This window comes from Myotis daubentonii, chromosome 5 (assembly GCF_963259705.1).
Source record: "Myotis daubentonii chromosome 5, mMyoDau2.1, whole genome shotgun sequence".
In the NCBI taxonomy this organism is placed as follows: Eukaryota; Metazoa; Chordata; class Mammalia; order Chiroptera; family Vespertilionidae; genus Myotis; species Myotis daubentonii.
In genome coordinates, this window is record NC_081844.1 from 34,212,102 (window position 1) to 34,236,950 (window position 24,849).

The 24,849-nt window shown below is 57.4% G+C and overlaps 2 protein-coding genes across 2 annotated transcripts; both read left to right on the top strand.

Annotated features, from left to right (window-relative positions):
* The first annotated feature begins 201 nt into the window (after window positions 1-201).
* SHC2 (SHC adaptor protein 2) lies at window positions 202-17,956 on the top strand. Its single transcript, XM_059697495.1, has 13 exons — window positions 202-1,027; window positions 5,148-5,218; window positions 5,634-5,694; window positions 5,919-6,038; window positions 6,383-6,436; window positions 6,567-6,618; window positions 6,709-6,835; window positions 8,007-8,169; window positions 9,153-9,210; window positions 10,008-10,151; window positions 12,566-12,873; window positions 15,624-15,757; window positions 17,346-17,956. Exons 1-12 carry the CDS (start codon window positions 554-556, stop codon window positions 15,750-15,752), a joined length of 1,761 nt encoding a protein of 586 aa, XP_059553478.1. The 5' UTR covers window positions 202-553; the 3' UTR covers window positions 15,753-15,757; window positions 17,346-17,956.
* Window positions 17,957-22,454: 4,498 nt separating this feature from the next.
* On the top strand, window positions 22,455-24,597 carry C2CD4C (C2 calcium dependent domain containing 4C). The gene is made up of 2 exons (XM_059695269.1): window positions 22,455-22,574; window positions 23,170-24,597. Exon 2 carries the CDS (start codon window positions 23,204-23,206, stop codon window positions 24,464-24,466), a length of 1,263 nt encoding a protein of 420 aa, XP_059551252.1. The 5' UTR covers window positions 22,455-22,574; window positions 23,170-23,203; the 3' UTR covers window positions 24,467-24,597.
* Window positions 24,598-24,849: the final 252 nt, after the last annotated feature.

Here is a 24,849-nt window from a genome sequence, read left to right on the forward strand (position 1 = left end):
CACGGCGCTCCGAGTCCGTCTCCGCACGGCCTCCAGGCAGACCCCTTCCCTCCCTGGGTCTCAGTTTCCCTATTGGAGTGCCTTCCGGCTGGAGCAGTGAAAATGGAGGGGGCTGACCTTGGGGTTGGGGCTCTCTTCTCTCACCGCGCCTCCGCTCCTCTCCAGGCCTCAGTTTCCCCATCAGTCAAAAAGGGAAGAAGGGGAAGTGATTTCTAAGTCTCTCCCACTTCTGTCCCAGGAACTTGGTCTACGGGTGGGGGGCAAAGTAGGGGATCCACGCCCGGGTCCTGGGTTGGAAACATCTCCCTCCCTGACTGCCAGATCGAAGTTAGCGCCTTGCACTCGGCGGGCCTCAGTTTCCCTACCCAGCCGCCCCGCCAGGCGCCGGGACGCCGAGGGCCGGGGTCCCAGGGGCGCAGCCCCCCGCGGCTGCGCGCTGGGCCGGGCGGATGACATCACCGGGCCGGGGGCGGGGAGGGAGCGGGAGGGAGAGAGAGGGCCTCCTCCGCGTCAGGCTCAGCGCCCGGTCGGGCTCGGTCCGGCGGCCGCGGCCATGACGCAGGGTCCCGGCGGGCGCGCGCCCCCCGCGCCTCCAGCGCCCCCGGAGCCCGAGGCGCCCACCACCTTCTGCGCGCTGCTGCCGCGCATGCCACAGTGGAAGTTCGCGGCTCCGGCCGGTTTCCTGGGCCGCGGCCCGGCAGCGGCGCGGGCGGCGGGGGGCGCAGGAGCTGCCGGGGGCGCCGATCCCCCGGCGGAACCCGCCGGCCCGGCTAGCGTCCCCGGGCTGGCGGCCGCGGTCCTGGGCGCCTGCGAGCCGCGCTGCTCCGCGCCCTGCCCCCTGCCGACTCTCAGCCGCTGCCGGACTGCCGGGACGCGGGGGTCGCGGGGCGCGCGGGGGACGGCTGGGGCCCCAGACGCCGCCGCCGACGAGTGGATCCGCAAAGGAAGCTTCATCCACAAGCCAGCGCACGGCTGGCTACACCCAGACGCCAGGGTCCTGGGGCCCGGGGTCTCCTACATCGTTCGGGTGAGTGCGCCGGCCGGGTCTGCAGGGGGTGCCATCCTCGGGCACTTCAAACTGGGGGCTGGGGCTCCCCTCCCCCACTTCTTTCTCTGGGACACCCCGGACCCTGAGGGCCAGGTGTCTCCTCTCCATCCTTCCTTCTCTCCGCACCACTCCAGGCCCCCATCTCCCGCCCGATCTCCGCTGGGCGCCCCCAGCCGGGAGGCGCTGGGGTCGGGGTTCCCACGGCATCACGTGTGGAGAGGCGGGCAGAGGCCCGCAGGTGGGTGGGGGACACGCATGCGCAGATCAAGCATCCCCCCCCCCACCTCATTCGGGTCCAGCGGGAGAGTCTGGACCGAGGGGACTAGGTGGGGGCATTCTGCTACCCAGACCCCCATTAAAAGCTCCTTCGCAGGCAGCAGAGTCGGAACCCGCCGCGACCTTGGCCTGAGGTAGGGGGCGCAGGGAAGGGGTATTTACAAAGGGGCGGCGCCCAGCCAGACCTCAGGATTCGACATGTGAGGCTGGGGACCTAGAACGTGGGGTAGTAGAGGAGTGGGTCTTTATCCCAGCTTTTTAAATGAACCTTTCAAACATACGGAAACGCTGGACGAATGGATCGCCTGTGCGCCTGCACCTATGACTGTTAAAATGTTACGTTCTCTAGGCGCAGTTTATCTATCCCTGGTGAACCACTAGGAGTGAGCTGCCAGTGCATGACACTCGCTGTTAAATGCTTCCCCATGGTCTCCTGAGCTAGCTGTCTTCCTGCACACCCACAGTTCATCTTTACATGTACGGAAGTTATCAGGCATCCCAGAGTGTCACTGACCATTGGGCAGTATTCACGTCTCTGCTGGCCTTTTGGAACCAGCACCCTGCAAAGTGATGTTTGCATTTAGTTGTGCCTTTGCTGCCTTTACCAAATCCCCCTCCTCTGGAACAGGTTGAGGAGTGTCCTTCCCACAGTCATGCCCATTGAACCTGCGGACGTGGCCTCATTTAGAAATAGGGTCTTTGTAGATGTAATCAAGTTAAAATGAGGTCATCCTGGAGTGAGGTGGCGCTAATGCAACGACGGGTGTCTTTATAAGAAGAGGAAAATTTGGACAACAACACAAAAGGAATATGGCCTGACGTCAGTGCGAGAAACGCCAGGGGTGTCCCAGCTTTTGACGAGTGCACACCATTTGGCTTCAGACTGGTGTTTGCTCAGGCTGTGCACTTGGGGCAGGAAGCACAGGGGCGTGCTGTATCTCCTCCGTGTTTCGAATCAGGAGGCTGGGGTGCCATTGTGGCCCAATACTCATACTGGAAACTGTGATCACTTAGTGTACTGGGGAGAATGGTGTCCCCCAAAATTCATGCCCACTAGAACCTCAGAATGTGAATTTATTTGGAAATAGAGTCTTTGCCTATGTTACCAGGTTGAGATGGGATCATACTATGTTAGGAACCCTAAATCTCATATGACGGGTGTCCTTATAAAAAGAGGGAAACTTGGATGTAGATATGCAGGGAGAAGTCCATGTGAAGATGGAGGCAATCACTGGTCTGATGTGTCTGCAAATCAAGGATTGCTGGCCACCACCATGGGAAGCTGGAGTAGACGAGGATGGCCCTCTCTGGATTCTCCAATCCGCGCTCAGCCTGGTCAGCACCTCGACGTTGGACGCCTGGCTTCCAGAATTGGAGAGGATACATCCCTGTTGTTTTAAGCTGTCCAGTTTGTGGTGCTTTGTTATGCGGTCCCAGGAAACTAACACCTTGGTTAAGGTGACATGTCTCCCTGGCAAAGTTACCATGTGTTTCCTTTATCTGTCTGTATATATAAAAGGCTAAGTGACCTGCCGTCCGTCTGTCAGACCAGCTGGTACATATGACCCGCACTGGCGATTTAAAAATAAATGTTGACTCAGCATGCGCAATGCATATAAAGCTCTCACTGGTGCCAATCACAGGCGACGCCAGAGTGTATCCGAAGACCAGCTATTGGCACAACATACCTCTGAAGCTGAAAGAAAGCGGCGGCGGCGACAGAATATGGTTTATTTATTTATCAATTTATATATTATTTTCACATACATTTTACTAATTTTCTTTCATCTCTGACACTTCTATTATAAAGGGCAAATAACGATATTAAGATAGTTTGTTTTTAAATTTATAATACTATATTCTATATACTATTTTGACATGTAATTTTTTGCAGTAATGTAATTCCCACATGAGTCTTCTAATTAATTTCCTTTCAATGTGCAGGAATCTGTACACTGGGCCACTAGTAATTAATAAGTATCTGTGGGATGTACTTTTTTCCTTGGTCAGACTTTAAAATTGAGGGACAACATACATATAGCACAGTGTGTAAGCAAGTCTCAGGTGCTTGGAGCCCACACTGAGCTAGACATCTGCCTGGTGTCCTCCTCGCTGGCACCGCCCACAGCACTCCCATTATCCCAGCTTCTATCACCATAGTTTACCTTAAAAATTGAGGTAAAATTCACATGAAAAATTTAATTATGAATCATCCTAAAGTGTACAATTCTGTGGCATTTAGTATATTCACAGGGTTATGCAACCATCACCACTATCTAGTTCCAGAACATTCTATCAGCCCCATAGGAAGCCCTGTCTCCATGAACAGTCACCCCCATCATTCGCCCCTTCCAGCTCCTGGCAACCGCAGACCCACTCTCTGTCTCTGTGGATTTGCCTTTTCTGACATTTCATGCCAATGGGATCTTGTGATGCTGCCATGTCGCTCTCCAATTGCACCAGTTACCCTACAGCAGCCTAGAATCTGGGGGGATGGTTATGGCCATCGTCTGTTGCCCATGCCCCCACCCTTGGCAGCAGTAGAAGCTGCCTGGGAACTCTGCGGGTCATTTCCACCTCCTCTGTCCCTCAGCATTTTCTCTTGGAGATCCTGAATTACCTTTCCATGGAAATGGTGATCTAGGCAGGACCACGCTTTTCTGTAATGGATCACAGATAGTCCGTGGTTTGGGCTTCATAGGCCAGACGGTCTCCATCCTGTCTGCTTGCAGGCCCTGTGCTGGGCTCTGGGACACACAGTGGGCAAGATGACCACCATCCTGGTCCTCCTGGGCTTGTGTTGTAGTGGAACAGAAAAAGAGATTGAACAGATAGTTTACAGTGGGGCCTTGACTTACGAGTGTCCCGACTAACGAGTTTTTAGAGATACGAGCCGTCTCTCGGCCGATATTTTGCTTTGAGTTGCGAGCTAAAATTCGGGTTACGAGCCAGCTTCAGATACCACAACGCTAGTTGGCGCAGCGAACGTCACAGTGAACGCCACAACATCAGCCCAGCATCACGTGTCTCACTCGTTCACTTTTTGAGTTGACATACGAGTAATTTGAGTTATGAGCTCTGTCACGGAACGAATTAAACTCCTAAGTCAAGGCCCTACTGTATTTATTTATTTGTTTTAAATACTAGAGGCCCGATGCACAAAATTCGTGCAAGAGTAGGCCTTCCCCCTGGCTGCTGGTACCTGCTTCCAACTGGCACCTGGGAGGGCTTCCCTCCAGCCCTGGCTTCTTCTGGAAGGACGTCCGGAATGACGTCTGGTCTAATTAGCATATTACCCTTCTATTATTATAGATATTTTTATTGATTTCAGAGAGGAAGAGAGAGGGAGAAAGAGAGAAACATCAATGATGAGAGAATCACCTATCGGCCTCCTCCTGTACGCCCCCCATTCTGGATCGAGCCTGCAACTCAGGCATATGCCCTTGACTGGAATCAAGCCCAGGACCTTTCAGTCCGCAGGCCAGCGCTCTATCCACTGAGCCAAACCAGCTAGGGCTGAACAGATAGTTTAATGAGCTTGGAGGAGTCAACCAGATTCTGTGGAACAAATTATGTAGAGCCAGGGAGGCCGGCTCCGAGGAGGTGAGGCCGAGTCTGGGATCGCGAGGAATCAGTATGAAAATAGATGGGAGGGAACAGCAGGTGCAAAGACCCTGAGGCTGGACGTTGTCAAGGACAGAAGGAAGGACTGGAATCCAGCAGGTGCAGGACAGGAGGCGGAGAGCTCATCTGTCAGCCCCAGCTGGGCTCCTCCGCTGGCTCTATGGGCTCCACCAGTTCACCCCGCTCTTTCTTCCCTTAGTACATGGGCTGCATCGAGGTGCTACGCTCCATGCGATCCCTGGACTTCAATACTCGCACCCAGGTCACCAGGTGAGCCTTCCGGACGGCTGTGGAAGCCAGGATGGGGTTAGGGGGCCAGGAAGCTGGTTTCATTGGCTCTGCCCTTAGCAGAGGCCATCCTCTCAATGCCTGTGGCCACACAGAAGTTGGGGTCTGAGTTCAGGGGTTGTGTTGAATCTGATACCCACTGAGAGAAGCAGCTGAGGAGGGTATCTGCCAGATGCCCAGGAACCCACTTCCATGCCCTGTCCCTTCCTCTTCTCCCCAGGTACCCCAGCACCCCTGCCTCTCATCCCCTCCCTCCTCTGAGCCCGCCTCATCTCAGGGTCCACTGCACCCCTTTTTTCAGCCCATTACCCTCTGACCCCCACCGTTCTCTGAGCTCCTGCCCCTCCCCAGACCCCTCTCCCCAAGATCTCTAAGCTCCCTTCCCGTCCCCCCACAGGGAGGCCATCAACCGACTCCATGAGGCTGTGCCTGGAGTCCGGGGCTCCTGGAAGAGGAAGGTTGGTGAGGGGCTTATGGTCTCCGAGTGGGGCTGGAGGGGACGTCTCCTTCCCCATTCCCTGCCCAGCTGGAGCCCCTCTGCAGCCCCCACCGAGAGCCTGGGCCCCCCACCCTGCAGCCCTGTCCTGCCCGCTCTGTGACCCTGTGTTGCCCCTCCAAGCCCCCCACCCTACAGCCCTCTACTCCCTCAGGTCCCCCACCCTGTGGCCCTTTGCCCCCTCAGGCCCCCAACAAGGCGCTGGCCTCCATCCTGGGCAAGAGCAACCTGCGCTTCGCTGGCATGAGCATTGCCGTCAGCATCTCGACTGATGGCCTCAACCTCTCTGTGCCTGCCACACGCCAGGTGAGGGCCATGTGGCCTGTCCTCAGCCCCAGAAGGGCAGGCTCCGTGGACTCCCATGAGGTGAAGCCCGGAGGGATGGTGGGTGCAGGGCTTCAAGTGACACGTTCACCTGGAGGTGAGCTGAGGCCCCACCCTGGAGCCCAGGAGGGATGCAGCCGCTGCCCTCACAGAGCCCCACAGCTGTCACCACTGGGGGTGCTCCTGGCATCTAGTGTGTACCTGTGTGTGTCTGTGTGTCTGTCTGTATGTGCCAGTCCCCTCCCTGTGGCCCTGGTCTAGTGCCCGCCCGAGCCTCAGGTCCCTGACCTCAGGACAGCCTGTGACCACATGTGTCTCTCTGGCAGATCATCGCCAACCACCACATGCAGTCCATTTCCTTCGCGTCGGGTGGCGACACGGTAAGGGGCTGGGTGGGTGGCCTTGGCCACCTCTGTCCCCTGCATTGCTGGAGGTGGGCAGCCAGGAATCCTGGTCAGTGGGCCCAGGCAGGTCCAGCCGGCCCCTCTCACCCCTCCCCTCTCTCCCCAGGACATGACAGATTATGTGGCCTATGTCGCCAAGGACCCCATCAACCAGAGAGGTGAGGTCCAGTGGGTGTGGTGGGGGGGCCCCGGTGTAGACCGAGTCAGCTGCCAGGCCACACTGATGCTGTCACAAACGACCCCCCCAGCCTGCCACATCCTGGAGTGCTGCGAGGGCCTCGCCCAGAGCGTCATCAGCACTGTGGGCCAAGCCTTCGAGCTGCGCTTCAAACAGTACCTGCACAGCCCCCCCAAGGTGGTCGTCCCCCCTGAAAGGTACCAGCCCCCACCCGCTCCTCCTGGGCTTGGGTCTACTCTGTCCCACCACCACCCCCCTGTGCTCCCTGCAAGCTCATCACAGGATCCCCATTCCCTTGGCTGTAAAACCCAGATAAAAGCAGCCCCTACTCCCTGGGCTGAGGTGAGGATTCAGGAGCCAGTCAGCGCTGCCGTCACTATTGTCATTAGTGCAGACAGGGGCAGTCAACGCTTCTGCAAAGGCCCAGACAGTCAATATTTTCAGCGTCTTGGCTGTTGTCTGTGAAAGCAGCTGTGGAGGGTAATAAAGCAATGGATGGGCCGCGTGCCAGCAAAACGGTATTTATAAACACCCAAATCCGAATTTCATGAACTTTCACCATGCCGCCAAATATTGTTCTTTGGCTGTTTTCTTAACCATTTAAACGTTGTGTGGCTCCTGGGCCGACCCCTGCTCTCAGCTACTTACACACCTATTAATTGTTCGAAATTCAAATAAGCACACACTAAGGAAGAGGAATTCACAGTGCAGCGCGAGGCCTTTCCCGGGATGCGATGGCCTCTTTGCCTTTCTTATGGGCTTGCACATCTGTCACACGTGCCTGGTGGCTTTCACCTGCCATTGCTGGGCACCTGGAGCTGCTGCCGCCTCGATGGGCGGCACAGTGCTGCTCTGCTGCCCGAACTGGAACCTGTGGTTTGTGCCTGATTGAGGGGCAGGCGGTGGTCTCCCCCGTTTTGCTCTTAGGAACCATGCTTACTTGAACGAGCGCTAGTGGGATAAATTTCTGCAGGTGCCACCACAGGGCCAGACGGTGACGGCGTTTTAAATGCCGAGGGTGTCTCACCATCACGCACAGCAGGCATCCCGGTCCTGGGTGCAAGTCTGATGTGTCCTGGCTGCCTGGCCAGGCCAGAAGCCGATAGAAAGACGTGGAGACCACCTTTTCTGAGGACCTGCTGTAGCTGTGCCATGTCCCACTGTATAAGGGAGGGAAGAGAAAGGCAGTACCCAGCAAGCGTTTCCTGGGTGAAGGCTCAGCGGATGGGAGGTGTGAGCAGAGTCCCCTTGGGCCTGGCGTTTCCCACCCACCCCTCAGAGCTCCAGCCCCCAGGCCTTGGCGTCCCTGTTCCTTGTGCCCTGGGTACCGGGCCGCTGCCTATGCTCCTGCTTGCTGTCTGTCTTCAGGCTGACCGGGCTGGAGGAGTCGGCCTGGGGGGATGAGGAGGACATGGAACACAATTACTACAATAGCATCCCAGGGAAGGAGCCGCCCCTGGGAGGACTGGTGGACTCCAGGCTCACCTTGACACAGCCCTGTGCCCTCGGGGCCCTCGGAGCTGTCAGCCAGGTCAGTGCCTGTGGACTCATGGGGGAGGGATGGGAAGCTGTCCCCACATGCTGACTCCTTGGGCCTTGTCCCTAGCTTTTCCTTCTGTTCCTGTTCTCGATCCTAGAGGAGGGTCTCTCAGACCCCCTACCTTTCCCTCCTTACCAGACTGCACAGATCTGTTCTAGACCCTTCAGACGTATACACTGACACTGAGCAAATAATTATATCAGTGATTTAATCAGGGCTGTGCAAAGGGCTTACAAGGAAGGTAACAAGAATGTATGAAAGGGAGACTGACTTGTCTGTGGTCAGGTGCACTTTCCTGAGGAAGCCGTGTTTGGGCTGGGCTCTGACGGGTGAATAGGAGTTGCCCAGGAGAGCAGTGCAGGGAAGGAGAGAATAGCATGTGCTGGGTGGCAGGAGAGTGCATGCAGGCCACCTTCCGGAGGGGAGTTGGCCTTATGAAGCTGTAGCAGAGGTGGGCCGTGGATGCGAAGCTGGGCTTGGTGGACACCCGGCAGTTGGAGAGCCAGGGCTTGGGGGAAGGGTTAGAGCAGCGGTTCTCAACCTGTGGGTCGTGACCCCTTTGGGGGTCGAAAGACCCTTTCACAGGGGTCGCCTAAGACCATCGGAAAACACATACTCGGAGTATATAATTACATATTGTTTTTGTGATTAATCGCTATGCTTTAATTATGTTTAATTTGTAACAATGAAAATGCATCCTGCATATCAGATATTTACATTACGATGCATAACAGTAGCAAAATTACAGTTATGAAGTAACAACAAAAATAATTTTATGGTTGGGGGTCACCACAACATGAGGAACTGTATTAAAGGGTCGCAGCATTAGGAAGGTTGAGAACCACTGGGTTAGAGGGTGTGAGCTGCGCTTCCCATCTGACTTATGTCCCCAGTGATTTAGGCATAATCACTGGGTGGGAATGCTGGAAGAGGGGCTTGCATATTGCAGGAGGAACTCTCACTTTCTTTTTCAGGGAGCATCTCCTCCTCGAAGAGACACCCATGGCCTGCACTGGGAGCTGGGCCCCTCAGGTAGGGTAGGGTGCCCTTGGGCCATAGGAGTGGCCCGGCCCCTCCCCCACTGGGTGCCTGGGTCCCCCTTCACCGATTCTCCTCTCTGCATCATTTCACTTTCACTTGCGAGACTGTAGTCACTCCACAAGCTCTTGTGAGATCTGACAGCATCAGTTTCTTTTTCTTTTTTTTTTCAGACTGGAGAGACCGCTTCCCCAGCACCAGCTAATTCTTTTTTTTTTTTTTCTTTTTAAATATATTTTTATTGATTTTTTACAGAGAGGAAGGGAGAGGGATAGAGAGTTAGAAACATAGATGAGAGAGAAACATCGACCAGCTGCCTCCTGCACACCTCCTACTGGGGATGTGCCCACAACCAAGGTACATGCCCTTGACCGGAATCGAACCTGGGACCTTTCAGTCCACAGGCCGACACTCTATCCACTGAGCCAAACCGGTTTGGCTCTTTTTCTTTTTTCATCGAGGTTTCTGGCTTCTTTGGAAACTGGAAAGCTCGGGCCCCCTGGGCCGCTTTCCTGCCTGGCGGATGGGGGCAGCCTGGGTGGGTGGCTGTTCCCTCTGGCTGTCCCACCAGAGTAGGGACTCTGGTGCCCCCCACCCCTGATTGGGTATCTTTGGAGGTTTTTCGCTCTTGATGGTGCTGCTCAAATGGGCATGAGGCTTCCTTCTAGGAGTGAGATGGGTGTGGGTGGGGCTCCCAGGTTGGGTCCCGTCCTGCCCTCCTCTGTGCCCTAGGGCCTCAGTGTTCCCCTGGCTCCACCAGCTGACCTCACCGTCCCTTCTATCCTCCCCAGCCCCGCCAGGGGATGGCTACGTGCAGGCAGATGCCCAGGGGCCCCGAGACTACGAGGACCACCTGTACGTCAACACGCAGGGCCTGGACGCCTCAGAGCCTCTGCAGCCCGAGGACAGCCCTAAGAAGGACCTGTTTGACATGCGTATGTGGGGACAAGCCATTCTGAGGGGGATGGTCTTAGGGGGGCGGCACAGCCTCCTCCCCTGGGGACTTCTCCCCCTGGGACTTTCCAGGTTGATGTTGGTGGGGTGGGAAGTCTGTTTCCTACGGGACTCCCTAGTCTGATAGGGAGGTGAGCCTCCCCCTCTGTTGGCCCCCAGTCTCTTGGGGGTAACATAGCTGCCTCTTAATGGGGGTCCCCAGTCTGATGGAAGAGGCCTAGTTCATATAACTAGAAAGAGGCTAGTATGATGGGGGAGGCTCAGCCCCTTTTCTTTGGGGGGACTCTTCAGTCTGTTGGGGGAGGCCTAGCTCCCTACCATTGGGTCTGAGGAGGGATTTGAGCTCCATCCTCATGTGACTCTATGGTTTGAGGGAGGGAGGAGGCCCAAAACCATTCTGATGGGAATCCCAGCCTGATGGGGGAGGCACTGTCTGCTCTCTGGGGGATCCCTAGTCCAATGAGGGGGTTCTAATCAGGTCCTGATAGTCGATGGTGGAGCTTGTTCCTTCCTTCTGCCTGGGCCTGAGGGAGGGCTCAGTCTGATGGAGGAGGCTTGTGTTCAAAATGCCCTTCTTATCCCCCCCACAGTCCCATCCTCTCCCACAGCACTGTGGGAGGTGTGGTGCCCATGCTGGCCAGGCAGAGTGGTCCGTCCTTCAGGACACCTCCCTAGTTGGCCTTCCTTGAGCACCTCCCAAGCCAGCTGGAAATGTCTTTCTTCACAATGTTTGCCACCTGACAACTGGCTATCTTATTGCAATAATGACATGCGGTGGCTCTACTGAGCACCTCTGGTGAGCCAGGCACCGGACTAAGAGCGCAGCCCCACTGGCTCCTCACAACAATCCTCCAATGGGGAAGGAGGAGCTGGATGTGAGCTCCTTGGGAGGCAGGCTGTCCCCTCTGGTCACCACAGAGCCCAGCAACCCCTGTGGAGAAAGAGGTGCTTTTTGCCAGGCTCCCATTAGCACACACAGCACACAGCACACACTCAGCACATAGCACACAGCACACACAGCACACAGCACACACTCAGCACATAGCACACAGCACACACAGCACACAGCACACACTCAGCACATAGCACACAGCACACACAGCACACAGCACACACTCAGCACACAGCACACACAGCACAGCACACCCTCAGCATAGCACACACTCAGCACACAGCACACACTCAGCATAGCACACACAGCACACAGCACACACTCAGCACAGCACACACTCAGCACACAGCACACACTCAGCACACACTCAGCACACACAGCACAGCACACCCTCAGCATAGCACACACTCAGCACACAGCATACAGCACACACTCAGGACACACAGCACAGCACACCCTCAGCACAGCACACACTCAGCACACAGCATACACAGCACAGCACACACTCAGCACACAGCATACACAGCAAAGCACACACTCAGCACACAGCATATAGCACATACTCAGGACACACAGCACAGCACACACTCAGCACACAGCATACAGAACATGCTCAGCACACAGCATGCACTCAGCACACAGCATACAGAACATGCTCAGCACACAGCACACACTCAGCACAGCACACACTCAGCACACACAGCACAGCACACACTCAGCATAGCACACACTCGGCATAGCACACACTCAGCACACACAGCACAGCACACTCAGCACAGCACACACTCGGCACACAGCATACAGCACACACTCAGCACACAGCACACACACAGAGCACACAACACACACTCAGCACACACAGCATACAGCACACACTCAGCACACACAGGGCACACACACAGAGCACACAACACACACTCAGCACACACAGCATACAGCACACACTCAGCACACACAGTGCACACACACAGAGCACACAACACACACTCAGCACACACAGTGCACACACACAGAGCACACAACACACACTCAGCACACACAGCATACAGCACACATAGCACACAGCACACACTCAGCACACACAGCATGCAGCACACACTCAGCACACACAGCATGCAGCACACACTCAGCACACACAGTGCACATACACAGAGCACACAACACACAGCACACACAGCATGCAGCACACCCTCAGCACAGCACACACAGCATGCAGCACACACTCAGCACACACACTGCACACACACAGAGAGCACACAACACACAGCGCACACTGAGTACACAGCACGCAGACCAGCACACGCTTGGCCCGCACACAGTGCACAGCCAATGACCCACTGCGGTGGGCTCAGTGCAGGTGTGATGCACAGTAGGTGCTCCATCAATGTTACCCGGGTCCCGAGGGCGGGTCCTTCCTCCGGTCCAGCCCCCTTCCTTCCCAGCAGGAGGCAGCTGCCCACCCTCTGCCTCCCGCACCGCACCCCACCCCGTCCTTGCCCGCAGGACCCTTCGAGGATGCGCTGAAGCTGCACGAGTGCTCCGCGGCCGCGGGCGCAGCAGCCTCCCTTCCCTTGGAGGACCAGTGGCCCAGCCCCCCGACCCGCAGGGCCCCCATTGCCCCCACCGAGGAGCAGCTGCGGCAGGAGCCCTGGTACCACGGCCAGATGAGCCGCCGGGCGGCGGAGAAACTGCTGCGAGCCGACGGGGACTTCCTCGTGCGCGACAGCGTCACCAACCCCGGGCAGTACGTGCTCACAGGCATGCACGCGGGGCAGCCCAAGCACCTGCTTCTTGTGGACCCCGAGGGCGTGGTAAGGTGGACGTGGGCGGGAGCCGGGGCTGGGTGTGGGCCGAGGGGTGGGGCGAGGCCGGGGCTGGAGGCTGAGCCGGGTTTGCGACGCTCCGGGGCGGGTGGGGGCGCGGCCGGGCGGCGTCTGGGAGCCGGGCCAGGCTTCTGGCTGGGATGCAGGGCCAGGCGCGGGAGGGCTGGCTAGTAGGGTGTGGGGGTGTGGGGTGTGGGAGGGTTGAGGGGGTGTGGGGTGGCGGGGTGGGAGGTGCCCATCTTCTTAGCACCCTTTAGGTTTAATGAAGTATTTTTTCGGATTACAAAGCCTTTACAGATTCTGTTCTGTTTACCAGGTACTTTAGAATTACAAACTATTTTCCAGCTTAAGAATTTTTGGATTTTCGGAGTATTTCTTAGTCTATAAGGCGTTATGGGGTTACAAAATCTTTTCCAATTTCAAGGCCTTTCAGGGTTTACAAAATATCATATCTCAACAATTGTAAGATGCACTTTTTTCATATTCTATTATCACCAGTGCATCTTACAAATAGTGATGTCTTTGATCAATACGAAAAGTTCAGTTTCTAGTGCATTTTAGGGTTCCAAAGCAGGTTGCAGTTTACAAGGGTCTTAAGGTCTGAAGTTACTGAATGCTTCAGCCCTCTGATGCACACTTTTCTTTCCTCTCATTTTGACATCTCTGAGGTCTGAATTATTTTTTTTTTGAGGTCTGAATTATTTTTAAAAATTTCCCCTTTTTAGATAATAAATTTGTGTTTTTTAAAAATATTTTTATTGATTTTTTAAGAGAGAGAAAGGGAGAGAGAGAGAGAGAGAGAGAGAGAGAGAGAGAGAGAAACATCAATCAGCTGCCTCTACATGCACCCCCGACCTGGATGGAGCCCCCAGACTTGGCGTGTGCCCTGACCCAGAATTGAACCTGGGATCTTTCAGTCAACTGAGCACACTGGCCAGGGCCTGAATTACTTATTTATTTATTTTACCCATCAGTTGCATCTTTGAACACATTATTATTTCATTTTTCATGTTCCCCTTCCACCACCATGGCTCATGAAATGGTGATGCATCTAACAGCTGCTTTGAGTCAATGAGATTTGGTCTTCTATAGTTCCTAAAGCATTTCAGTTGTTACAAAACATGTTCCAGCCTGGCCAGTGTGGCTCCGTTGGTTTGAGCATCATCCCATGCACCAGAGGGTCGCTGGTTCGATTCCTGGTCAGGGCACATACCCAGGTTTCAGGTGCAATCCCAGGTTGGGGTGCGTGCAGGAGGCAATGGATCAATGTTTCTCTCTCTCTCCCTCTCCCTTCCTCTTTCTCTAAAATCAACAAAAACATATAAAAAAGAACATGCTCCAATTTACAAGCAGTTCTAAGATTTGTGAAATATTTTCCAGCATCCAAGGGCCTTGGGCTTTAAAAGTTATTTCTCAGTTGGTAGGTGCTTGGAGGAGTTAAAAGCCGTAGAGCTTACCAACTGCTCTTACCTGTCCAGAAGAATCCTCAGGACTGCCCTCAGTCTGCATATACTCCTTGTCTGTTGGTACAGGGCAGACTCAGGTGGAAGGTGGTTGTGTGGCCAGAAAGGTGCATTTAAGCCTGCTGTGCAGGTCAGCGGTCGCCAACCTTTCGGACCTTACGGATCACCAGCGGTCCGCGGACCACCGGTTGGCGACCACTGGTCCAGGTGACATGTGCTCAGTGAGCCCAGCATTACCCATGCAAGGTCTGGCAGGCAGGGGTCCGGAGGGTCTCTGTGCTGTGAGCTAAGATTTTCTCATCATAAGACGCAGATGGTTTTTGGATTTGGTGATTCTGATTTTCAGATGTGTCTCTGAGATTCCAGGGGTATTCATTTCTGAGGGCTGCCCTACCAAATGACCACAAACTGGGTGTCTTAAAGCGACAGAGATTTCTTCTCTCTCAGCTCTGGAGACCAGAAGTCTGAAATCAGGGTGTTGGCAGGGCTGGTTCCTTTTGAGGCTCTGAGGGAGGATCTGTCCCATGCCCCTCTCCCCGCTTCTCATGGTCGCCAGCAGTCCTTGCTAGTCCCTGGCTTGTTGACACGTCATTTTGATCGCTGCCCCCATCTTCTCACATGTTTTTCCTGTGTCTCTGTGTCCAAGTTGTTCTCTTCTTTGTATTTTTTTTTCTGGTTAATCCTTACCCGAGGATACTTTTTCCACTGATTTTGAGAGAGAGGAAGGGAGGGAAGGGGAGAGCGAGAGATACAGAGAGAGAGATTGCCTTCCGCACGCACCCCAACAGGGGCTGGGGATTGAACCTGCAACCCAGATATGTGCCCTTGACTGGGAATCGAACCTGCGACCCTTCCGTGCACAGGCCGATGCTCTAACCACTAAGCATGCCAACCAGGCTATTATCTTCTTTTAAGGACACAAGTTACTGGATTTGGGGACTCCTAGGTAACCCCAGATGAGCTCATCTCAAACCCTCCACTTAATCACATCTGCAAAGATGCTTTTTCTAAATACATTCTCATTCATAGGTTCCAGGAGTCAGGGCGTGGACATATCATTCTAGGGCCACTATTCAACCCGCTAGGAAGTGTGGCTCCAGAACCATAATTAGTTCTGGAATCCTGAGGCCAATTTTAAATCTTGGATCTAGTGATGCTCACACCTGAGTGCACCAGAGCCACGGGGAGGCTTGGAAAATGCAGGTTCCAGTTCAGCAGGCCGGGCTCGCCCCAGCTTGCTCTCTGGCGGTGCTGATGCTGAGACCGTCCCCACAGGTTCGGACGAAGGATGTGCTGTTTGAGAGCATCAGCCACCTGATCGACTACCACCTGCAGAATGGGCAGCCCATTGTAGCTGCTGAGAGCGAGCTGCACCTGCGAGGTGTGGTCAAGCGGGAGCCCTGAGCCAGGTGTGTATTTGGCCCTGCTGGCTTCTGGCCATCACCCATCCATCACGCTTCTCATTTTAAAAACTGAGAAAGAATTCACATGCCACACAGTTTACCCATTACAGTGGCTACCTCAGTAGTTTTTAGTATCTTCACAGAGTTGTGCAACGTCCCCCTGTCTAATTCCAGAACATTCCATCACCCCCCAAAGAAGCCCTGTCTCCCTTAGTAGTCACTCCCCACCTCCTCCCCCAGCCCCTGACAAATACTAACCCACTTCCTGTCTCTGTGGATGGGCCTGTTCTGGACATTTCACATAAACGGGAATCACACTGTGTGGCTTTGTTTACCTGGCTTCTCTCATTGAGCCTCATGTCTTCAAGGTTCATCCATGTTGTAGAGAGTCAGTACTTACCTCCTTTCCATGATGAATATTTCAGTGTGTGGATGGGCCATGCTCTATTTATCCACTCACCATCGGCCCCGGTGAACATGTGTGTACAGGTGTTTGTATGCCTGTGTCTTCATTGCCCTTGGGTGGGTCTCTACCCAGGAGTGGGATGGCTAAGCTGTTATGGGGACTGTTTAATTGGTGATAAAGATCTCCAGGAGGAGGCAGCATTTGGCCACCCTGGAAGAGGGAACCAGTGTGGCCTGGGTCCTGTGGGCTGGAGTGCCAGGGGCGTGGTGAGATGAGAAGGTGCACCCTTGGCCTTTCGATTTTGGTGCTGGGGAGCCACAGGAAGGCTTTGAGTGGGGAAGGGCCAGGCGGATATAGGACCTCTCTGGTGAGAGAGGAGGGCTCTGGGGTGAACTCAGGGCTGGGCCAGGCAGGAGAGGACATGGTTGAGCTGGGGTGCGAGGGGTAGAGTGACATGAGCTGCATTTGTGGAGGAGGGAGAGACAGGGCCTGGGCATCCCAGGATCTGGGAGCTGGAGCTGGGCTCAGGGAGGGAGGGAGGGACCGAAGGGGAAGGAAGGTGCTGAATTTCCCCCAAGGGCTGAGCAAGAGGAGCTTCTGGGCCAGGCTGGGCTGCTCTCCTATCCCCATGACAAAGGTCTCCTTCCTGCCTCCTCCCCACTCACTGCAGGTCTCCTCCCTGCCCCCAGACAGGCCTGGCTGCTGGCAGAGTTGGGGTTCCCAGTCTGGGGAAGGGCTTCAGGAGTCGGGGGTGGGCCTGTGGAATGCCTGAAGTGATCTGCAGTGCTCTGGGGCATGTGCCAGGGTACGATCTGATTGCCTTCTGTCCCCGAAGTTGTTTGTGGCCTGAGAAATGACGCCGATGGCAATTATCATAGTTGCTAATGCAGCCGTTGCTGTGTCTAAGGACTGTGCTCACCTCCCCACGTCTCCCACGAGGTTCTGAGGCAGGCACTGTTATCAGCGTTCTCATTCTGCAGAAGAAACAGCACCGAGATTAAGACTCTCCCCTGGGGCACACTGCCAGAAAATGGAGGAGCTGGGACTTGAACCCGGGCCCCTGGGCCTGAGCCTCCTTGCTGTGTCACTTTGCTGCAGTGTAACCAAGGTTTGGAGTCCCTAACACGTGAACCCAGGTCTCTGGTTGCTGTCTCCGCTGACCCTTGACTTCTCCGCTTTCTCCTTCAGGTGATGGTTCCCGCCTCGGGCTCCTGTCCCTGCTCCCCAGGTGTCCCTGTTGTGGCCTTACAGCCTTTCCCTGGACCCTGGTCAGGCTGAACCGCTGCAGTCTCTCTTTCCTCCACGTGGGCCTTGAATCTCTCTTCTCCAGCCCACTCTTTGCTGGGCCAGGTCAACCATGCCAGGAGATGGGGGCCCAAGACCCCCCTCTCTCTCACCGAGCCCCCTGCCTCCTCTCTTCTGCCTGGAGTGAGGGTGTACATACCAAAGACAGAACCGTTTCTCGCCTTTAACGAAAATATATAAAAGAAATCCCTCGGTGTCCTGGTGCGGTCCTGGTGGGGTAGGGAGACACAGTCTCTTTTCCTGGCTGGACTTCAGCTCATCTCCCTGGGAGGGGAAGGTTCCCAGGTCCCTGGCCTGGAGCTGGAGTCCTGTTCTGGCCCAACTCAGTGTTTTCACCTGAAAAATGGGTGCACAGTTTTTGAGGGAGAATTGAGGTGCTTTGGGTCCTCAGGCCAGGACACACGCTGATGTTGAAGTGGGGGGCAGTCTTGGGGGTATTGACCTGCACTGGACATTTCGAATCTGTTTGTAATTAAACTTGGGAATGACCATGAGGAACGTGAGCCGACTGCACATTAAGGGGCCCTCTTGGTTGGGGGCTGCAGTCAGTCTCCCCAGTGGAAAGCCAGGTGGCACCAGATTTGGCCTCCTGGGGGCTGGAGGAGATGGGGGGCTGAGGTCCTGTTAGGGGGAGTAAAAGGGTGGTTCGCTCTCCTAGAATTCCCCCAGCATTTCTCAAATACCTCTATTTTTAGAGATAAGAATACCCCAATTTCTCTATTAAATGCACCCTAATTTCTCTTTGGAAACACCTATTTATCTCCCCAATGCTACAAGCCTCTCTCTTGAGATATCCCAATATATCTGACAGAAGGCTCCTTGTTTTCCTCCAGTTGCTCCTGTCTTGCCCCTGAACACGGTCTGATCCCTCAGGGATCCCAGCTTCTTTCCTCCCTGTTTTCTTGAGATGCAGCCACACCCTCAAAGCCCCTACTTCTCCCTGATGCCCACTTCCTCCTCCAGCACCGACTCCTACCTTCCAGCACTTCCTGCACATGGATTCTGGGACGCTCCCTCCCAGAGACCACACTCTCCTGGGACCCTCCTCTAACTCCGCCCCCAAACGTGGAGGCATCTCTCCCAAAGGTGTCCCCAGCCCTCTCCACAGCCCACCAGGGCCACATCCCTGCCCAGGGTTCGGGTCTGCAGACCTGGGGGGCCTAGTAAGGGTGTGGGGAGCAAAAGCCACTCTGCTCTGCCCCTAAGTAGGGGTGAAACCATCCAAAGGTAGAGCCAGAAGGGGACTCTGATGTCATGTCTCTTACTTCAGTGACATGGAGACTGAGCCACCAGTCCGCCCATTGGTCCATTTGTCCGTCCATCCACCCACCCATCCATCCATTTGTCCATCCACCCACCTACTCATCCATCCATTATTCATTCATTCATCAGTCTGTCCATCCACACCCCCTCCTCCAGCATCCTAAGAGCCTTTAATTGTCTGTACTGAGCTTCTCTTATCTGCCAGAAGCTCTGGTGGCTTAGGGGGATGCAACAGTGACCAAGGCGGACCTGTCCTCGTGGAATTAGCAGTCAGATGACATCAATCAGCAAACCATCACAGAGTGTCTAGTGCCAGCTGTGGCGTGGACACAGCGGAGGCAAAGCTGGATGCCAGGGAGAGCTGCCAGGGGCCTTTTAAGCACAGAGGTGATAAGATTCCCAAGTGGGAGACATACTGTTGGGGGCAGGATAGGAATGGGGGTGGCTGAGAGAATGCTCTTAGGGTTGGACCAAATAATGTGAAGAAGTGTCAGATTCCAAAGATTTGTAGGCCAGAAAGAGGTCTAAATGCACTTCATTCATTCATTCATTCATTCATAGCCCTGGGTCCTTCCAGGCCCGGCACCACCCCCTTAAAAGTTTTACCTAGGACTCCTGCTAGGCATGTGCACAAACTCAGGGTGCTCAGAGGCGTGAGGAGGCGTCCCAAGGCCACACCGCTGGGAGGTGGCAGAGCCGGGGTTCGACCCTCATTACCTCCCCCATCCTGCTCCTGGACCCAGGAAAGCTCTGTCGGGGGAGCCCCCATGGTGACAGGAGCTACGAGCCTGGCTCTAGCTGGGTTCCCACCCTGTCTCCAGTCCATTCTATCTGCAGCTATTCCGTTAGCAAATGCTCCCTGCCCTAGCCTCGCAGGGAGCTAGGTGGGAGGTAGTAGAAATGTTGGTTCAAATTCTGCTGTGCAGCCGTGGACCAGTTACTTCCCTTCCCTGAACCGGGCCTCCGCAGAAGCAGGCCATTCCGCCATGCCTCCGTTTCCTTGTCGGGAAGACTGCCCCCTCCCTCAGTGCCTATTGGGCCTGGTCCCCCTTGGGAGCTTGCAGACAGGCCTTTCCTCCCGTTTTCAAAGGAAAAGGCAGCTTAGAGCCCGGAGCTGCCTGGGCACAAGGTGGCTCCTCAGGCCTGGCGCTGGGATGGCAGGCTCTTTGTCTTTGAGCCGCCTCCCTGTGTGTCCTCCAAGTCTGTCCGCTGGATGCCACAGGGGGCAGCCTATGACTCAGGCCTGAATCCTGGGAAGTACCACCTTCCCGCATCTCCTCGGAGACCTGCCCCTTTCCCCTGTCCATATAGTATGTTCCTGGGAATGGAGGAGAGGGTGAGGACTGAGGCGGGAGGGGGTGGCCACCAAGGCCACAGCATGAGGGGCACAGCTTAGGGTGGGTGGGGATGGTGAGGGCCGTCTGGGCCCCCTCCCTAGCTTGGGCCTGAAACCCGCAGCCTCCTCATCTCTGATTCCAGGGAGGCCACCGCTCAGGGTTTGGGGGAGTCCTGGTGGAGGGGTGGGGGCTGCCACACCTGTCAGTCACAGGGCTCTGCAGAAGAAGCAGAAGGTTTTGTTGACTTGGGGAGGTTCCTGTTTGGAGTCAGAGCTGGTGGCCTCCCTGCCCTGGTCCCTTCCAGGGTGGCCCACAGGACAGGTGCTTGGAATCTATCCCCAGGTACTTCTCCCTCTGGCCTCAGTTTCCCCAGCCCCCAAATGTGATGGGGTGGGGCTTCTGGCTGAGCGGGGCTGTGGTCAAGGTTCTGGGGTTCACTTTGAGGCCTGGCAAGACCTCCCCCTGGCTGAGTCTCTGTCCTCACCAGCAGCAGCTTTCGTGAACTGATGACCAACACATCACACATGTTTAAGTACTTTGCAAACAGTAGCTCTGATGCTGTGATGGCCGTGGACCACAGAGGAGAAGGAGGCAGAGAGGTTTGGACACTTGCCAGAAGTCACAAAGCAGGAAATATTGGTATTAGGATTCGAACCCTGATTAAGTGGCTCCAGATTAATGTTTGAGTTGCTTAGCACAGGAATCAGCACAGAATAAATTCACTGCATCCTCTTTCAACCCAACTGGGGATAGAGACCCTGCCCCCAGCTGGGCAAGGGTGAGTGGGGACTGAAGCCCCCAATTCCCAGGTCAGCCTGGCACTGCCCTTCCTTGCAGACCCTAGCTGGTCACTTCCCCTTCCTGGGCCCCACTGTCCCTGTCCTGTCAATGGAGGAAGGTGGGGCGGCCCCCCGCTGCAGAAAGGAGCACTGTTCCAGAAGTCATCCTCCCTGTAATCTGCCCAATTGTCTGGCAAGTTTTCATTAAAGACCCCAGTGTCTTGGAGACACGGCAGGTGCCACCCTTCCAACCACAGCTCCAAGCCCAGGGGGGCAGTAGAATCACACAAGTAATTGCTCTAGGGCACTCTTCATGACAGCTCAAGTTGGGGTTCAGGGGGCTCTGTCAGGCTGTAACACGGGGCTGGCCCAGGCAGTGGTGAGGTGATGCATCCACTGGTATCTGCCTCCCCTGGCATGCTGGTGTCACCCCAGCACAAAACGGGGCTCAGTGTTTGCTGGGTGAGCAAATCTGAGACAGGCCTCCTGGAGTCATGGCCTCCTCTGAGCCTCGCTTTCCCCATGTGGACCACGGGGCTCTAAACCCCACCTCACTCCAAGGTCCAGTGGATCTGTTGGAGGGGCGGGGCCTCCAGCTGGCCACATTATCTTACTGGCTCCCCACAAACTGAGACCGGACTTGGGACTGGTCGGCCTTGGGTGCCAGAAGGGGAAAGTGAGGCTGAGAGGGAGGGCAGAGCGTGAGGAAGCAGGGGGGTTAGGGCTGGCAGGTCACAAGGCAGCGGGGTGGGACCCCAGAGGGACCCTGAGATCTAGGAAGCTGCCGGCCAGGGGTTGCCTTGGTTTCTCTCTCTGTGGGTAGCACGCCTGCGCTCTCCCTGCTCTCCTCCAATCACATTTTCCTGTTACAATTCTGTTCACCTGTGTCCCTCAGTTGGCACCGCCTCTGTGGGATGCATCACAAGGTGGGCCCTGCATCCCTTGGTCACAGCTGTGTCCCTAGCGTCTGTGTCATTGCCCAACATCCAGTAAGTGCTCAATAAACATCTGCCCATGACATGGAGGAGCAGCTCCTTCTCTGGCGTCTGGGGCGGCTTCGCTAAGGGATGCCCATTCACCAGGAGGAGCTGCTGGGTCCTGATTTCTAGAAGGAAACCTTCACCTTCCTCATCCACGTCTACGGAGGGGGAGAGCTGGGGGAAGGAAGTTAGAGCCTGGCACTGAGAGAGCGCTCAGGAGTCAATTCAGATGCAGTTATTATTGCTGCTATTATTTTATTCTTCATTGTAAGTCGGGAAAGCTGCTCACCAGGGAAAGGGCCCACGGCTAGTATGGGTCTGCGCTCCTCCCCAAATGAACTGAAGCAGAGGCGTGGGGTTTCTGCTCCTCCTGCTCCCCCTGCTCCCCCGTCCGCAGGGACCAGCGCTAGGGGTGTCCATCAGCAAACCGCGACCACCTGCTTTCCCTCCCACTTGCCCTCGTCGGCCCCCTGGGTGCCCGCGAGGCTCCTGTGCGCCGGGCCCCGGGGTGGCGCGGGGTGCGCCGCGAGGCGGGGGGCGGGGGCGGAGGCGGCGGTACTAGGGAGAATACGGCGGCGCGGCGGCCGGGCTGGGCGGTTTCCCGCCGCGGCCGGTGAATGAGTCCGACTGCGCTGCCGCCGCCGCCCTGGTGGAAGCAGCAGCCTCGGCCCCCACCCCAGACCCGGAGCCTCCGCGCCGAGACCCCGGCGAGCCCGCGGGACAGCCTCGGCCTCGGGACACCACCCCTGGCAGGTGAGTTCAGGGACCCCGCCACGATCCGCGGGGGCTGCTCGGACCCCACCCCCACCCCCAGCTGAGTTAACCCAGGGGTGGGATGGTGGGGGGGTGGAGGGGAGGGTCGGAGGGGAGGGATCAGCCGGCTGCGCGGTGGGCCCCCAGACTCCTTCCCTCTCCCTGCCCCCACCCCACTTGCCTGGACCCTCAGCCCTGGGAGAAGCCACAGGTGGGTGGGAGCCCGAGGGGGGGGCGGAGCTGGGACACGCGGGGGTCCAACCACACCCCGAGGTGTGGTCCCTGTAGACAGAGCGTGAAACCCTTTAAAAAGCGCTTTGAGATCCTCAAAACGGGGGTGGGGGTCGGAGAGGGGCCGCTCTCCCCTGGGAGCTCCCCAAGAGTCCGGGCACCCCCGCCTCCCCCGGCTGTGCCTGTAAGTTAAGCGCGACCTCTGGGGGAGGCGGGGGGGTCAAGCCCATCCCGCCCCCGCCCCCCCCCCCGGGTCCTGCTGGCCCAGGCCCCGTCCAGGTGGCCCCCCGGACAGGTGCCAGGAACCCCCGTCGGCACCCGGTGCCTGCAGGCCTGCAGCTCCTGGCCCCGCTTCCCTCCCCAGACGCTGCGCGCTCCTGGCCTCCTGCGCTGCCCCCATGAAGAAGACCAACATGTGGTTCCTGGAGCGGCTGCGGGGGTCCGGGGAGAACGGCGCGGCGGGGGGCGAGGCGGGAGACAAGGCCTCCAAGGGGCCCCTGTACAGCAACGTGCTCACGCCCGACAAGATCCCCGACTTCTTCATCCCCCCCAAGCTGCCGGCCAGCCCCGCGGAGCCGGAAGGGCCGGCGGAGCAGGGCCCGGCCGCCGAGCCGACCCCGGCCGCGGCTTCGCCCCGCCGCGCCCCGCGGAGCCCCCGGCTGCCCGCCAAGCTGGCGGCCGAGAGCAAGAGCCTGCTGAAGGCGGCCACCCGGCATGTGATCCAGATCGAGAGCGCCGAGGACTGGCCGGCCGAGGAGGCCGCCACCAACGCCGACCCCCAGGCGCAGGGGGCCATGTCCCTGCCCTCCGTGCCCAAGGCGCACACGTCCTACGGCTTCGCCACGCTGGCCGAGAGCCCGCACACGCGGCGCAAGGAGTCCCTGTTCCACAGCGAGCACGGCGCCCTGGCCCAGGTGGGCTCCCCGGGGGCGCGGCGCCGCAAGGGGGGCGGCAAGGCCAACGGGGGCGACGGCGCGTCCCGGGAGGCGGGCGGCGCGCTCATGAGCCCCAGCCGCTACTTCAGCGGCGGGGAGAGTGACACGGGGTCCTCGGCCGAGTCGTCCCCGTTCGGGTCCCCGCTGCTCTCGCGCTCCGTGTCGCTGCTCAAAGGCTTCGCCCAGGACAGCCAGGCCAAGGTGAGCCAGCTCAAGCACTCGGTGGGCCGCCACGGCTCCCTGTCGGCGGACGACAGCACGCCCGACACCAGCCCGGGCGCCCGGCGCCGCCTCACTCGCCGGGCCGCCCCGGAGCCGGGCGGCGCGGAGCCGGGCCCGGTGCCCCGCGCGGAGCACGCGGTGCGCATGGGCCCGCGGGGCAGCGTGCGGCTGCTGGCCGAGTACGAGGCGGCCCAGGCGCGGCTGCGGGTGCGCCTGCTGGCCGCCGAGGGTCTGTACGACCACCTCTGCGATGCCCGAAGCATCAACTGCTGCGTGGGCCTGTGCCTGGTCCCCGGGAAGCTCCAGAAGCAGCGCAGCACCATCATCAAGAACAGCCGCCACCCCGTCTTCAACGAGGACTTCTTTTTCGACGGCCTCGGGCCGGCCAGCGCCCGGAAACTGGCCCTCAGGATCAAGGTGGTCAACAAGGGCAGCAGCCTCAAGCGGGACACGCTGCTGGGGGAGAAGGAGCTGCCCCTGACCTCCCTGCTCCCCTTCTTGTAAAGGCCCCCCGGCTGCCGCCCTCCGTGCCTCCCGCAGGTGCCCAGGGGAGACCCACCTCCCCTCCCCACTCGGATTCCGACGGGCGGGCGGCAGGAGGCTCATTGGCTGCGCCAGGGCCCGGGGGGGGGGGGGGGGGGGGGAGGAGGAGGTGGGTTTAAGCTCAGGCTGGGCAGCTGCGGGGCCTCTTCTGGGATGCTGCATGGTGGCCAGGATACCGCTTTTCAGGGACTAAGTTACGTGGAGGAGGAGAAGAGGGGGCTGCCAGGGAAGAGAAGGCCATTTGCAGGCCTGAGCGCTACCCCTGAGCCCCCAGTTCCATGTCCCTCGGTGTGGCCTCACCACTGACAGAGTTCAGGTGGCTGGGAACCTGTGCCAGGAGGTGG

Coding starts and splice junctions, on each gene's coding strand:
- SHC2 (XM_059697495.1), top strand. CDS start 554: ATGACGCAGGGTCCCGGCGGGCGCGCGCCCCCCGCGCCTCCAGCGCCC. Junction 1,028..5,147: donor GGGTCTCCTACATCGTTCGG/GTGAGTGCGCCG, acceptor TTCTTCCCTTAG/TACATGGGCTGCATCGAGGT. Junction 5,695..5,918: donor GGGGCTCCTGGAAGAGGAAG/GTTGGTGAGGGG, acceptor TTGCCCCCTCAG/GCCCCCAACAAGGCGCTGGC.
- C2CD4C (XM_059695269.1), top strand. CDS start 23,204: ATGAAGAAGACCAACATGTGGTTCCTGGAGCGGCTGCGGGGGTCCGGG.